Below are 17,031 nucleotides of genomic sequence, written 5' to 3'. Positions count from 1 at the left end.
AAATACAATGGCCTGGAGAAAAACGCCCGGCAGCTGGCAAGACAGGGGCTTTGAGCCGCGGGCAGCTGGTGCTGGCAGAGAAAGGCGCAGACGTGAGCTCTCCAAGAGAAAGGCGGCCTGAGCGCAGTGTCCAGTGAAGGGATGGAAGGAGCAGTCTAGGAGGAGTCTGAGGGAAGAGCAAAATGAAAGGCTGGAGCAGCAACTAGCTATCCCAGTGATTAGAGGCCAGCAGGAGATCAGCCTCTCTCTTTTGAAAGCCTCGAGAATTTCGGGCTCGCGGAAAAGCCCGGACTGACAGCCCTTGTGACACCGAGAACACGAGGTGGTGCAGGCAAGACCCTCTTCTTAGCACTCCTTACACCCTGACCGGTGGGGAGCTCTCTTCAAATGCGAGGGGGAATTTGAACCCCGTCACTGCCGCTAAAGGGAGCCTGAGGCTTGTCGGGACCGGCCACAGGGACGACTTTGTCACACGTGCACCTGCCTCCTAAGAGCAGATCAGAGACAAAAAAGCCATGAGACGGCAAATGATTTCCACTCGCTACCAAGCTGGATCTGAACTACTGACCTGGAGACAAATGGCTCCGTGCCCTCGTGCCAGCCCCTCGAGCCAGCTATTCCCTGTATCATACCATCTTGTTGACAGCAGACGCATTAAGCGTTGCCAGAAGGTGACTGTAAAAAACCCTAGCTTTTTCCTTTTTATGCCAACCTCTGTGTCATTTGTAGCTGCGCAGCTATTCAAATATTTGCCTTGCTCCTTATAATTCATTATAACCCTTTTTTTATGATATTCTCTTTGAAACTGTGTATTCTCACGGCCCAGGTGGAAAGCTTAATTTGCACTACAGCAGCAGAACTTCCTGCTGAAGACAAACTCCATCAAAAATCCTTGTCTGGTCTCTCCCTCCTGAAAGGTGGCAGGGGTTGGATCCCGTGGCCACGGGAGAGAAACTGTAATGTTTGTATTTGAATGGAGAACATCTCTTTCCTTCCTTTTGCCTGTCCTGCCTCTGCAAGGATATTTTGCTCCATGAGTGAAAACAGTTTAATCTAAAAGGCTGTAGTAAAATCTTGAACCACCTTCTTCCAACACATCAAGAGTTTTTTGCCAAAAGCTACAGGGCAGCTGGGATTTTCTCTGAAAGGAAAAGATGCTCGAGTTCTGGGTCACTTCGTGCACTGAGATTGCAATTACTGTAACTTGCATTATGGTTATAATAAGCTGCTATAATGACATTAAAGACAAATGCTTGATAATGCTGCCTTCGGAGATGAGGCAATGCAAATTTAGCAAGAAACTCATGCCACATTCCCAATGTTTGTTGAATCAGGTCTTACTCAGGAGCGGCCAAAGGTTTTCACGGCTTACTCTTATGGGTCTGCCCTGCCGTGTACCACGACAGCGTCGCAAATCACATCGAGGCGTTTTGAACTCCTTGTGGTACGGGACCCTGCTGTGCTACTTGGCTGCAATAATTTCGCCTAGCTTCTCCCCTCTCAGGAGCCAGTTAAGTGTTCAGCCTAAAATTACATCCCCCAGCCACTAGCCGCTTTAATTTAAGGAAGGCTACAAATAGGTCAGAAGAACCGAAGGGAATTAGCTGTTCAAATCTAAATGAAAATCGATTGGGAGCTGTATTCTTACAGTCTTTGGAAGCTCTCTCCTAGTCCTTTTACATAAGCCCTCTACCCTTGGAATCAAGTTTTCTGAATATCTCTGCATCTTCTTAAAAGTGATGCCATCTTTCAGATGACGTAACCTATGGCCAGTAACAGACCCTGAGAAGGTGCACTTCCCTCATTCTAAAATTTCTGTGGAATATGCAAGCTCAAAGGGAGAAAAGGACAGCATTCAGGAGGCTTTTCAAGTTTCCATTTAAGCAGTACCCTGAAAATTGCCAAATTGTCCTTTCCTTCAGGTTTCAGTTGCCAGAATTAAAAAATTTAACTTTTTTTCCAACAAAAAACTGAAAACATCCCTCACTTGGGGTAATCATTTATCAATGTGATAAATATCAAAACCAGTAAACCAGTTAATTCCTTTCCTTACCCCCATATTCCCTCACATATACAGAGGGAAATTGAAATCAAAATATTTTGGTTAGCTTAGTCCATTTGCTGTTTGGAAACAGATTTATAGGGGTAGGATTTTACTGCTGTCCTAATAAATCTTCCTTGACTGCAAGTCACAATAGTTTGATCTTAAATACAGGTTACCGCATTCTGGCACCAAACGCTGGGATAGATGCTGCACAAAAAATAGGGAAAGCTCAGCAGATTGGTCTTAGAAAACATTTTTTTCAATCGATTTTGCCTATGAAAACCTAAAGGGAATTTTTTGCTCAACACTCGCAATCTGAGCTACATTGATTCATTTTGATTGGATATATGGGCTACACGGTATTATTCTGCTTTTATTATTTCTGCTGGCTGACCTTGAGATAAGGTTTGTAGGATGTACACGTTTGGTCTGCTTTCTCTGAACATTTTCTCAGAGACGACATCGCGGAGGCCCAGCTCCCCGACTCTGTGAGCTACACGTCCCCCCATTTTCACAGGGTCAGGAACCACCGACCTGCCCCAACGCCCTGAAGAGCTGTGGGAACGGCTCAAAGGTTGAGATGACAAGAGCTTGCCTGGGGTGCCACCATGTCTGCCCATGTGCAATGGGGTTGGGCTGGGCACGCGCTTGCTTCTCTTGGCAATCAGAACACGTCGTCTCCAGTTTCTTCTGGCCTTTTGCTGCCCTATTCAGGAACCCAGATTTTTCAGTAAACCCTGTTCCAGCAAAGCCACTTTGCCAGATTTGTGAGAAAGCAGAGAAGCCACATAAAAGGTGCTTGTAATCTCGAGTCTGGCCATTTCTGGACTACTCCTATATAGCAGTGAGACGTGTGACCAAGACATGGCTCGATCACCTGTATTTGTGCCAGCCTTCGCAGTACAGCTCAAGAAGGGGCTTTCGCACAGTCTGTGCCAGCCCTTCTGGATCTCTGGTTATGCATTTGGTAACTAGTAGACACTGAAGCTTATAAAATGATATTGAAGCAAGCTAGGCTCAAGTCAAAGCTAATACACTTTCCTACATTGCAAGCAAGCTTCCTACTGCAGGGTAGATATGGACAGACACTTCGGAAAGATTCTGTTTATATTCTGCCCTACTGGTAAATTCGTTTGTGCGACCACTCATGCAAAATGGATAAGGCAAATGAAACTGCCACATTTGGAATTAAGCTTATTTTCATACTCCAGTGAATGTTAGCACGCTGGATTTTCTTTTTTTTCCTTCTTCTTTAGGGTGTTTGCCCAGCTGTAGACCCCAGAGCACTTGTTTCAGATCTAGGGAAGGATGTCAGAGTAGCCTGCTGCTGAGCCAGAATGGTGCAGGCACTCAGACCACTGGCTCCTGAGCCCACAGACTCATGACCAGCATTGATCTGGAACTGATGAGCGGCTGGCTGTTTTACAGCACTGCAGCCTTAGAGAAGGCTGCTCTCTGTTCACTGCAGGGTGAGTGATAAATTCATGCAGAGCCTGGACAATTGCAGAGGAAGGAACAGAGAGGCTCACTGTGAACTCAGGAAGTGACCACTTATCCCTGCACTCACTCAGAGTGACACTAATGAGTAGATGAAATGTTCATACAGGAGGCAGAGAGCAAGGAGACAGCTGGACATCTCTGCGTAGGTTGGATCCCCCTCTCCTCCTCATACAGGACCCAGAGTCTCAGCAGCAGTTGCAAGCAGGGAGCGAAGTTTTCCTTGGCAGCAGTGACTGCTTCATCAAAAGTCACTGCATAGGCTCAGTACGGGTGAGCTGGGATGCTCTCTCCAGCCACAGTGCAGAACTCCCCCTCTCTGACTAGTCCATCCACCTGTATTAACTCTGCCTCAGCCCACGCTACACCCGCTCTTACTGTTTCTACACATACTCTTCTCCAGTAGGCCAGCCTGCCCTACTCAAATGTCTTTTTTAGTTCATCTGCTCACATGTGAAGGTCCTGAGAGGGAACGATACTACCTAGCAGATGAGACATACAGTGGGGGAGCAAAGGAGAAGGTATAAAAGTCTCTCTTCAGCAACATCTTCTCCCAACAGTCCTCTTTCTTTAACTCTGCCCACCAATCTGCCCTTTGTATACACCCAGAACAAGCCTAGGCCAACACTGCTCCATCGTGCAGGAATTAACACTTCCAAATCATCACAGTGATTTGTGCCACTACTCTGTGCAGTGAGGAAAAAGCCGAATGTGAACTTTCAGAGACGGATCATCTGTAGGCACTTCAGAGGAAGAGGAAGAGAGAACTATCAATCAGTGTGATTCCACAGAGCACCACAGATTATTCCCATACAAAGATGAAGCACGTCTCTCCCTGCCTGCTCGTTGCTTTGTAGCATGCGCTGCACCGGTGACAAGGGATTGCCCCTTCTCCCTGCTTACCTCCTGAAGGGGAAAAACTTCCTAGTATCATATGCTCTCTGGGAAACCGCTACTTGGGTCAAGCCCTGTTTGAAAAAAAGGCTATCATCAAGTGTGCTCTGCTGGGCTCTGCAATGCATAACAGAGTCTGCATTGCAGTCTCCAACTGCAATTCAACACCATCTGTCCATTCCACTTGCAGCACTGCATCACTCCAGGCAGCCTCTTCTTCAGGGGGCATCCGGAGAGCGTCTGGCTCCACGGTCCCCTGGTACCCACAACAGCCAGCAAAAGGGCACGATGCCCCACCTCGCTGGACTACGAGACTGAAATCAGAAATGGCTGCTCAGTGAAACTGTATGGGAAGCAAGACAGGGAAAGGGTGCTGATTTGCCTTCATTTGATGATTTTGTAAAACAAATTCATTACGATCAAAGCAAATGTACTTACCTGCTCTTCAACCACCTTATGGGAAGGAAGTCAAGGAGCTGAGAGGGGTGAGTGCCGAGCTCTGCCCTGTCACGGCTACACGTACACCAGTATGAAGAAGCTAGTTTAACAATGGCCTAAGCCACCGACTCCCCTTTCCTGAGCATTCTCCTATTAGGCAACGGAGAAGCAAAGCAACCAAGGGACAACACAATAGACCTGGAGATATTTCATTGCTCAGCTCAGTGTCTGACTTACTGAGTCACACTGGGAAAGACACTTCCACCTTATGTCTCTCCACCTCTCTATGCACTTCCTGCCTGTCTCTTCTATGAAGCAATTAACCTGGTAGTGTATTCTTCTGGGCTGTAGCTGTCTCTCCCTCTGCGCCTGTACAGCACCTTGTACAACGAGGCCCCAAGCTTTAGCAAGGCATTGTGCACTGCTCTTAAGTGAAACATTCACAATTTGTAATAACACAGAGATGAAGCCTGGAATTTGTGAAGTATGTGCCAGTGCTCTCCCTCTTAGTCCATGATACTATGAGGAAGAAACAGTTCTACTCTATCGTGAATTAGTCCTCTGGCAGCTTGGTGTGATATATCCATGACTTGCATGGCTGCTCTCCCTTAACATTCCCAGGAGCACACTTGGCATTAGATCATGCTCTGCATTAGGCTGAGCTCCAAAGCAGAGGAGAAGGATTGGGGAAGAAGATGAAACTGCCTTGACCAGCTTTTCTTGTCCTGAAAACATGCTCCTGACATGAAGAAAGCTGCAGAAAACTCTCTCTCTGCTTTGGAGAGCACTAAGACGGGAAAAAGTAACTCATTCTCAAGCTGTTTGTAAGATTGTAAGAACCTCCCTGGGACTAGCCCAGGGCCCAGGGGTCGTGGGTGCTCTTGCTTTACACCACGTTGCTCTGCCTTTAAGCAGACCCTATTTGTCTGCAGATTGCCTTTTCCTTCCTCTTCCCATTAATGTGGTGTCAGAGAATTTAGAAAGTGAGAAGGTTATAAATACATCACCAAGCCATTTCTTCAAGAGACGAGCATGTAGCAGAGGAAGTTGCATGGGTAAACAAATACCACAGGTTCCTGCAAATCAGCTGCCTTGAGACCCCTCCTCTGTGCTGTCTCTAGACCCTTCTGGTGTCTGGGAGGGCAAGACCAAGCTGTCTGCCTAACTTCTTCCCTCACAACTCTACAACTCTACAGCTCTACAACTTCACACATCCTTCAGGGGAACCAGCTGTACTTACTCACCTCTCAGACCATGCATCATCACCCTGGATTGTACAATGACCCTGAAGGAGATGACAGTACAGTCTCAAGTGACTAAGTAACAATACACTGAAGGCCCCTTTGGGAACCGGCTAAAAGCAAAGTGTTACACTCAAGATGTGTTTCTTTAGCATTTACACTGCGATAAAGTAGGAGAATGGGCATTCAGTGAAAGCGCCTTTGTGTAACAGTAGGGTAAGTGGAGAAGAGATTAAGGATGCATGTGCACCACAGCCTCTGCTCACCTCCTCCCACTGGTGAATATAGCGGATGAGCCGGGAGAGCCGCAGAAGCCGCAGGAGGCTGAGGATCTTAGTGAAGCGCACGATGCGCAGTGCCCGGGCTGTCTTGTACACCTCAGAATCAATGCGAGTTTCAACAATCAGGAAGATGTAGTCCACAGGGATGGAGGAGATAAAATCCACCACAAACCAGCTCTTCAGGTATTTCATCTTGATCCTCTGTGGGTCAAGGATGATCTCTGTGTTGTCCTCCACCACAATGCCTGTTCGGAAGTTGAGGACAAGGTCGATGAGGAAGAACGTGTCCGAGACCACATTGAAGACAATCCATGGTGTAGTGTTTTCGTCCTTGAAGAATGTGATGCCCACAGGTATGATGATCAGGTTCCCTACCATCAGGAGCAGCATGGTCAAATCCCAGTAAAACCTGGACAGCAAGACAGAGACACGTGAGATCAGCCATAGAGTTGGAGAACAGGGAGCCCAGGTCAACAGAACTGATCTGCTTTATACATCTCTAGTGTCACTCATTTCCTAGGCTTTGCTAGTCTGCCAGATGTATTCCCAGTGTACAAGCTGCTAATGTAATTAAGTGCTTAATATCATAGGGACACTCATATTCTGGCTCAGAGGGTACAGAGAAGAATCGGGTACAGGGCTGGACATATTCACTTCAAAACTCTGACTGGGACTTCAGGGCAACCCAAGGAGAGACAGAAGTATTTATACATATGATAAGGACCACACAGTTACCACAGCGAGTATTATGAAAAGAGAGAGAGAACGAGGATTTGGAAGGGCACAAAGTTGGCATGCCAATATAACCACTTGGGGTTAACATCATCAGGCTTGCTCCTACTGTCTGATTCTTCTTCAGAATACTGACAGCATTGGGATCAGGATGCAACTGCAGATCCTGCCAGGATCCAGAGCGTTCGGTGTAGGTTTCTTGCTGAGCCAAGCTTATGCTGAACTTGGACTTTAGGAGTTTAGTCATCACTCTGTAGACTTCCATGTCATACAGAAATGATCAGTAAAGCTCAGAGTCATGCACCTGTACATATTTCATATTAAAAGCAAGCATGGACAATATTTAACTGCTGTGCCATGAAAAAACAGTCTCCAAGAGGCTTATCTTCTCTTTAGTGGCAAGTCAATATTATTCTGTGGCCCTTACAACTACATTCATTTTGATTTTTGAAGGGACACACAGTCTGTGTATAGTCTCTTATTTATTTATTTATTTTTAAGATTTTTCCCAGGTCTTAGTGTACAAGATACACAATCACGTGATGTTGCTGCAACTCACCCAGAGTGAGAACTGAAAATTTTTCTGGGTCTCATACTTTGTTGAGGAGTTTCACAAAGAAGCCCCATTGCCCAACATAGTGGTGCTCCAATCCCCTCCAGATGTTTCACGGGTAGAGATGCCAATGTACTGTGGCTTCATATTACCAAGATTTCATCAGTTCTACCTTGTATACTACAGGGCAGTTACTATTACACTGTGAGGTATCATAAATAATTTAAATTAAGGCGCACTTGTCACAGTAAATGAACAAAGTGAAGAGCAAACTGATTATTGTGTTTGGTTCCTTAAGATGCGACATTCAGAAAACTGCAGTGGCTCCAGTCAGTCATACAACCTGGCAGGGTGTTTATATTATTATTACTCTCGTGAGTACCAAATAAGCCTACTTCCACAGAGCATGAAAAAAGGCGACAGCAAGTTAACGGTACTAAAGGACTCAAACACAAGGGAGAGAACTGTGCCCTCCTTTAAACCAGATCACCTCACTACCAGTGAATTCAACAGAGTCATTCTGGATTCACCACAACGTAATAAAGGAAACTATGGGGTCTGCAGAAGGAGAACATCCACGTGCTGCTTGCTTATCTATCTAATATATTACAGTCCAAACATTAAAATGTTCTAGGAGAAAAGGAGATCCTCAAAATCTAGATTTGGTAAGAATTGTTCAGCTTAAGCCCATGCCTTGGACCAGACTCTGAGCACCCGCAGAGCAACGTTGCTTTAGTGAGGTCTATGGCATGACAACCATTCAGGCCAAATAAGGATCTGGTCTCTCATCTTAAGTTCGTTAAACTCATAAAAGCAAAATAAAAAGGGCAGAATATGCCTCAAAAGCCTTCTCTGCATAGATTATCTCTCCCTGATAAGAATATAACACTTCAAAGGACCTATAAAGCATATTTAAGATTCCAACTATTACACATGTACAGACAAGGTCACAAACCAGCACACCTACAGTTTTCAGAAATATTCAGCAGAGGCTGATGGCAACTGACTTTAATATGAGCAAACTTAGGCACTAACAACGTTTCTAAAAATGTCATCAACTACCTCTGTCTTGCTTTCAAGGTGTCATGCCCCTGCAGGCAAGATACCATGCAATCCTTCACCTAATATAAAAGTGAAGTAGATGCTGGTAGACACCCAGCAATGAGATAGGTCCATGTGTTTCTAAGAGCAGGGCCATGTCAGACAGTAATATGTCATACAGTAATAAATACAAATCTAAGCTGTGGTCTTCCTTATTAAGGGCCTGAGATGACGCTGCAGCTTTCCTAGTCAATTAATCTAGCTAATCGCACAACAGCAGGAAGTCTGGAAGCAGTGTGTATATTATTACCAAAAATAAATAACTTCCCAGCCACCTTTAATTTCCCCGTTGGGATGCAAAAGCAGATATGCACAAGAAAATTTTTTTCCCCAAGTTTCAAGTGGATGGCATGAGACAGACCTGGCCAGACATGCAAAGATGTAAAGGTAAATGGCTTTCTTCAGCCATCATTGGAGTTTTGCCCCTTATTTCTGCGTGAGCTGGCAATTTCAGTGGTCAGCGGCAACTGGGGACAGTGGCAACGCTGGCACGGACTGCTCACAGTTCAGGCGAGAGGGTTTCCCCACACAAGCCTTGTGGAACGCTTCCCGCCTGATTGCAGCACTCCCTGCTGCCCCAGGCATCACAGTCACGCTTAGTCAGGCCACGGGCAGCTGTCCTGCATCCTGATCTACAGCATTTCTTGCTATTCTGACTTTGGGATCCTCAGACTCATTTCACACATGCTTTCCAGTCCCAATCTGCAGCTTCCAGTTCTACTGCTGAGCTGTTCACAGAGAGTCAAGGTTTGCAATGGGGACAAGCAGAGATGAGGTGCTAAAGTTCATTTACATGTGTGAGTTCTCCTCAGGTGTGTACTAGTGACTCAAGAATATTGTCACAGACTTCCTTTGCTTTTGATATTTAAAAGCTATCACTTACAAAACATAGATGATAAACCTTTGTATCCAATGCTCTGACTGCTAATAAAAGGGTATCCAAAGTGACAGGGAGGAGATAACCTTCAGACTCTAGAAAAGAAGTAGAAAAAGCTGAAAATCAACAAGAATTTGGTCTACACACTATTCCAGCATAGCAAATCCAGCTGTCTTTGAAATGTAAACTTCCTAGAAGCCAAAATTTAACTATTAGGATTCCACAGCTCCTGCACATTTTAATTTTATTCACAGGTTAAGTACGATCTGCTCAGTGTGGCATCACTGAATTTAGACTGAATTTAGACTCTCAGGGACCGCAACACCTCAGAGGTCTAATACCATCCATGTGTCATTTTGTATTTACACTGAGGAACATCTTTTCACTCCCTGTAAATTATTGGCCAGAATGAGTAACAGTGCATGTGATGTATGTAAGGGCAAGCACCAGCTATTAATAACCCATGTTTTCTGTATTTCTGTTGTTCCTTTCACCCAGGGATTCCACAGAGCTGACAGTGATGAAACCAGCTCCACAGCACCCAAGAGAGGCAGATGGAGTTATTATCCCTGTCCTACAGCTAGAGAAGCCACATGGCAAAGTTGAGAGAATGGGATCTGCCCACCTAAGTCTGAGGCAAAATAAAGGTTAGGATCTGAGCTTGATCCTCGAGTCCGAGCAGATCTGCAACTTGTCATATGGCTTGAACGAGAGTCTAACAGAGACTTGTCTCATGGACATCTCCCTCTGACTCCGTCTTGCTTCTCACACTTCTCTTCCTGTTTTCAAACCTACATAAAAATTAATAAGTATGAATGTACTGTTTTATTATAGTCGACTTAGTGAGACTGAGCAGCTCACAGCACAGGGAACAGCCAGCACTATATAAACCAGACGCCTTGTTCTAACATTCTTGTTTTAATACTACATTCTCACTCTATGCACACTTTGTACAGCCAAAAATCACATGGTAACGTGCACCTCTACCTCTGAGCTGTTAATTCCTAACACATTGTTTAGTTATAACAGAATGCGAGTTAGTGTAGGCATAGACACTTCATGGATAAATGTTCTTTAAACATATTTGATAACATAAAGTTGATTTGATAGTATGAACACTTCATAGGTATCAGTCTGTGGGTTTTGACCAGAAAGTTAGATCAGCTTTCTGTTCTGTCTAATGCATAATGTAACAGCAGGCTAGGAATATTGCTTTCAGATGTCTTTTATTTATTAAATAAACCTTGCTTTTCCCAAACCTTGATGCAGTGTAACCATTTACAGTGCATGAGCTCAGGAAGCGTAGTGATTGCTGGACTGAAAATAATGAATCGCAGAGGTTAGGCTGGCTGGCATTACTGTGTCAGTCTAGCATTCAAAGACTGTCCTGGAGCGGGGCACATTTGTGGCCTTAACTTCTGTTCTTCTTGCTTGGTAGTGTTTGCACTGTCAAGAGAAAACAGACTTGAGCAATCTCACCTCTAAATTAACAAAGCTTTCGGATGTTTTCAGCTTTTGCTGAAAGGCAGCCAACTCTGGATTAAAGTGAGGAGCTGCCTGACAGTGCACAGAAAGGAAGCAAAAATAAAAATGCATCTAACTGAAAATGTCCGGGAGCCAGGATATTCTCACCAGCAGTGGAATTTAGCTCAGACACCATGGCTAACCTTCCTAACCTTACAAGAACAGCTCTTTAATGAACATATCTTGCTAAGACCAAAACCAAACACAAATCCAATTGCTCTACCCAAGGCCAGGCCGGCGCGCTGGCTCAGGGCTGACTCAAGGAACAGAGTGCCACCTACTGAGTCACGAACACAGCTAGAGCCTCTGCTTTGCACGGGGAGGAATTGCTACATTATTCCTTTAAGCAGCTGACAAAAATCCACCCTTTTTGGCGGAGTGGCAGCTCCCTTCCCCCTGTCAGGAAGGCCTGCTGAATTATACACTGCTGCGCACACCAGCAACTAGCCTGACAGCAAAGAGGTTGCACTTTAATTCCCAGGACTGCTAGTCAGGCTAGAAATAGAAATCATCTTTTGTAAAGAGCATTAGCAGATGTTTGTGTGGCTGCAGCAGCGATGGTGGGAGGAAAGTTTACTCCAGAACACAGCCGCTCGCTCAGGCTCCTGAAAAGAGAGAGGAGAGCGAAAAAGAAAGGCGCAGGAAGAGGTCCTTCCCTCTCCTCGGAGGTATTGCTTCTTCCAGGTAGGAGTAGGTGTATTTCTGTTGGAGAGTTACAAACTTTGCATTATTCACAGAGATAATAGGAGGAGCGGGGTGATTCACTGCTTCTAAATACACGAAAGGCCACTTAACCAGCTACCTAGAGCAAGAATTCACTCGCTAGATAAATTGGTTTATTTATGGCGATTTATTCAAATACTTGAAAACCTCTTTGAGATGAATACCCACAAAAAGAATTAGGGATTCATATGACTTACAAAAATACTCTGTGTGGTAAATAATGGGAAATGTTTAGGGGGACCCATTTAAAGACTGAGACAAACTGTTTTAATTCCTCCTGACCAATCTATGCAAATAAAGTGTATCCTCTGGCATCCCGAATAAACCCCTGAGAGCGCTGATAATGAGCCATGCCTTACGGCAGCAGGGGGCAAGGAGCTCTCCCATGTCCCAACCCCTTCTGGAGCTTCCTAGCCTTTTACTTTGGCAGCGCTGGCCGCTTCCCATCCAGATGTGGTTATTCCCACCCATTGAAGAGCCCTGGACAGTGGCAGCCTGAACCATTCACCTCTTCGAACCTCAGTAGCATGATCATCACGTTGCCTCAGCTGGGTATCGGACAGTAACCGGCATGAACATGGCCCCGAGTTATTAAGATGGGATACAGTTCTGCACATGATTAACTTTCCGACCAGGAGCAAGAGGCCTGTTAACCAGTGATGGATCGGCAGCGCTGACGTAAGCGGGGAGACGATCGGAGAAGCACCGAAACGCAGAGGGCTATCGCACGGTAACGCGCCCGCCACAAAGGAGGCACGTGCCTCGGAGCACTTCTTTGCATGCAGATTTCTTAAAACTCATGTTTTGTCTTTGACAAGATTTTCCCTGAATGCAACTGTCAGTTTGACTTGAGGCAAGGTATTTTCTACGGTCTGTATTTAGCCCTTCACTTAGATTATCTTCAGTCTACATAATTGCTCACCTAATCCCCTCGGAACAGCGCAGACTTCCATGCTGTGTCTGGAGTTTAACACATATGCTCACATTATTACTTTCAAATATAATATACACAGATTGCGGTGAGTGGAAAATGAGGAGAGCTATCAGTTACGTAATAGTTGGAGGTGGCCCTTGGAGTCCAAGCAAGGCAGCAGGCCAGCTTCTGTTGTTCTGGCGTCGAGTTTTTAATCTAACATTGCATCAGTAAACAACGATCAACACCACGCGCTTTGCAAAGTAATGCTGTACGTTAATGAAACCCGCAGACCTAAGGAAGACGGCCTTATCATCCTATATTACACATAGGGAGACTAGGAGATACGAAAGATTTAAGTGACTTAGTCAGAGGTCGCACGCGTACCAGAAAACATGGATTCCTTGTTCTAAAAGTGGTTATATACTGTAATGTGAGCAGTAGCACCGAGGGGAAAATTTCCATTCTCTTTCATTGTAAAAATAGAAATGTACACAGTGATACTCTTATTCCAGCTGTAATACTTGACAATTTGCAAACAGCACGTTTGAGGCATTGATGTATTTACCCTATTATAACACAGTACGTTATGATTTATGCTCTTTCTTTAACTTAGAGAATGCACTGTATCAATATGAATTCCTTTAAATTGCTAGTTCATTGACACTACCTACAACACACCCACTCTATTTTCAGCCTTCTTAAAGAGACGAAGATTTGCAGGACTGAGATGTTTACAGGCGACTTCAAAAGAACTGGGAACTAGTAAAGCAGACCTGATGTCCAAGGTAATCTAGCAGAGAAGGCGTTTAGCTACAACACCCAACAGCCCAAGGCACTGAGTAACTCGGGACTTTGGGAGCTGTTGACCCAAGCGTTGCCTCCCGCGCAGGTCGCCCTCCCAAGCGGTCAGAGCGGACGCCGACAGGCCCCAGCCCTGGGGGGCTGGCGACCCCCTCGGGCAGGCACGGGGCTTTTCTTGCTCTAGCTACAAACTCTTGGGCCTTGTCCTCCCGCTGGCTCCAGGCAAAAGCTGCAGAACCCAAAGTGAGCTCATTACTAGGAGACTCCCCCTTTTTCATCAAATATTAACTAAAAAGTCTAATCACCCAGCCTTTGCCTTGGATGTGCTCTGGGCGGAAGGGAGAACATGCCGCACGCTGTGAGCTCCAGAGGAATCTCTTTCTCCTGGGCTCTCCTGGCCAGCCAGGAGTCTCAGCGCTGTCTATCAGAGCAGCTAGAGGAGTCACCAAGCAACAGACTGTCCTTCGCAAACTCCAGGACAGACACATTTCCGTGGCCTCCATGTAGTACCACTGATGGGTCTAAAATCGCCTTGGTAGTTAGCCAAGGCAGACAGTCCCGACAGTCCGAGCCTCTGCTGGAACAACTTCACTCCCTTTGCTGTTTTTCTGTCTCAGAAACTCAAAATACGTTGTATTATCTTTGTGCTGAAGTGCACCAGGATGAACCAAAACCACATTAAGAAAAGTACTCTTCAAGCACGTAAAAAAATACGGAGCCTTATCCCAAAGAGCTGCTGACTCTCCTCCTTGTAGGTGCATATAACTTTCATTCAGACAGGGAAACTGATGCAGAATTTAAACCATTTGACCAAGGCAACACCACTCTAACCACTAGACAGTACCAGCTTTCACTCAAGTTTCTCCAAATGCCACACAGTGTATGTTCTCACGCGAACGAAACAGCAAGTTGTATCGCTAAGCCCGGTTTCATGGAGACCGAACAAACCTTTCCGGGTGTTGCTTCATTACGGTCTGAGGCATGTCAGGACAGAGGAGTTGATGTAGACCACAGTGCTGCTGCCTGGCTTGCACGTGTCCTGGGATAATTAGAGTTCTGGACATCTAAAGGCAACATCTATTAGCTAATCCTGCAGTGTGTTTGATAGAAATTGTATAAGCGTTTTCAAGGGTTTTATGTGCAATCTGCCACTCAATAAATGCAAATGTATTGGAACACTTTAACCTGCTCCTTGGCCTGCATACGCATACTGTATCACTCAGAAACAGTATGCTCCTGTGTTTCACTTCCAGTGGTGATGAGACACAAACTTGTCACACAGACGAGAAAAGTCACCCTGGATCCTGCGCCAAGCAGGCAGCGGACCACTATCCTGAACTCGCTCTGCTCTCCTGCCTGTAGATACCTGCCTAACAAATTAAACCGTATCTTAAATCTATACTTAGAACCCAGTCTTCCCAGAAAAGAAAAAATAAACAAGATTTCTTTTCCCCCTTCAGTGAATGCGTACACATAAACAGAAGGAGCCACAAGAGACCTTGTTTGTTCAGAAACTCCCAGGCTGTAAATTTGCAGTATCGAAGCCAGTAGAGCACACATCCCATTTCTGACTAAAAGCAGCATTAGCAATATTTTCTCACTTGCCTGGATGCAGCTATTACTAGCTCACGGAGAATTCCCCTGTATGAAGCTGCAAACGAAGGGAGATTTTTGTGGGTACTTCCCGTGGCAAAGCTTGTTGCCTCTCTTCTTTGAAGACCCAGAGAAAGAACATTTACACACTGAACCTAGACAACCTACTGCTGTTCTCGTAGCCCCATTGCCCAGGATAAGGTGATCAAAGACACAAAGCATTCTGCAATGTGAATTCATTGCCAGAAGTGTCTGGAGAAAGCAATGGGAGGAAAATCCTGTTCAGATTCAATGGGAGATGTATAAGCACAAGGTTGCTGTAAAAGGAAACCAGATCAGTGCAACTGCTGGCGAGCCAAGCTCTAACCATTCTGGATGGGCTCTTCTCCCTCCTGGTGATGCTGCATGAGACCATTTCAGGCTCCCTGTGGAGGGAAGCTGTGGACAGACTGCAACCTGCTGCTGTTGGTTTGGGGATCACCTCCTATAAAGCCACATCACTGCATAAGATGTGGTTCTTCTCCAGGGCCTTCCTCATCAGACTTCATCAGAAGAAGGAATCAGCAAGACCACATCCCCCCTGACTTAAAGAATTACGTAGAATTTTCTATTCACCGTATTTTACCAATACTGCAGGAACCCTTCTGCCCATGGTGTAAAGCGCAGGGCAGAGAGCCTAACTGCCTCTTCATACCCCAACATACTGCACTGATATCTGTGTTCTGATTTCCGCTTCCTCTGCCTCCCATGCCTAATGCCAAGGGTTTTCAAGGTGGTAGATGTGTATTGATTTAATAGAGCTCCCAGCATACATTATGCATAAGATTGACATACTAAAGGCCTGGCAATTCTGCATTGTTTGATCTTCTGAAATCTCTCGCTTGTATGAATATGGAAAAGTTCCTCTTTGTTTGCTGCCCATTGATCCAGACTTTGACCCTTCTGTGTGTGCATTTATCTCTGATGATTTAATAATGAAAAAGACCAACAGAGGGAAGGAAGGAAGCCCCTTTAAGGGGGCTTATTGCCATGGCAACTTGCCATATGTTGTTGTTGCAGAGAATGGACAGATCAATAAAGGCTGCAGCATCCAAGTCACCACGAATATGTTGTGGAATGTAAAGGACTAAGGCATAAAGACATGCATAAGTTGTGACATTATGAAGTTCAGGCCCTGGCCTAAATCCAACATCCAGAGTGACTCAAATTCAAACATTTGGGCAGTCTGTCACAAGGACGGATTTGCACTAGGGAGTTCTGAATTGTCTCAAAAAGCAGGGATATTTGGGCCAAAGTTATGATTTGTACCCATGCATACACAGGAAAGGGAGTGTGTCTTATTTAGAGCACCCAGACCCCAATCTCATCCAGACACGCAGATACAGATTTCAGAGCCTAGTTCTCTGAGTCTGGTCTTTCACCCCTGCTTGCCAGAGTGGTGCCAGTCACTCAGACTTACAGAATTCAGTGCTGCAGGTACAGGTTTTATATCTGTATAGATAGTGAAGATATGTGCATGTATGCATGTATATTCAGAATAAATGCTACTGCAGGAGTGGCAGAGAACATATGCCATCACTTGATAGACCATGTATCTTCCATGATTATACTTCTCTTGAGAAGTTACAGGGATGACAGGCTGGATTCTTAGCTATTTCACCTTGACACGGCCCTGTTGACATCATACAAGTTTACATGAGATGAGGATGCGAGCCTCTTTACTGGGAACCCACATTGACTAAAATTAAACACTAAAATAGGGCAGAGAGATGACGTGAGTCACATACCAATGTATTGTCACACGGACGTTAGATAA

At 45.4% G+C, this 17,031-nt stretch overlaps 1 protein-coding gene across 1 annotated transcript in view; it reads right to left on the bottom strand.

Annotated features, from left to right (window-relative positions):
- Positions 1 to 17,031, bottom strand: part of HCN4 (hyperpolarization activated cyclic nucleotide gated potassium channel 4) — a 112,130-nt gene that overhangs the window by 74,628 nt on the left and 20,471 nt on the right. Inside the window, exon 2 of the mRNA XM_067305484.1 lies at positions 6,381 to 6,804. Within this exon, the coding sequence (XP_067161585.1) occupies positions 6,381 to 6,804 (424 nt within the window). The remainder of the gene's footprint in view (positions 1 to 6,380; positions 6,805 to 17,031) is intronic.

Source organism: Apteryx mantelli, chromosome 15, assembly GCF_036417845.1.
Source record: "Apteryx mantelli isolate bAptMan1 chromosome 15, bAptMan1.hap1, whole genome shotgun sequence".
NCBI classification, from domain to species: domain Eukaryota; kingdom Metazoa; phylum Chordata; class Aves; order Apterygiformes; family Apterygidae; genus Apteryx; species Apteryx mantelli.
The sequence above is the reverse complement of the archived record's forward strand: the minus strand, read 5'-3'. Positions and strand labels throughout refer to the sequence as shown.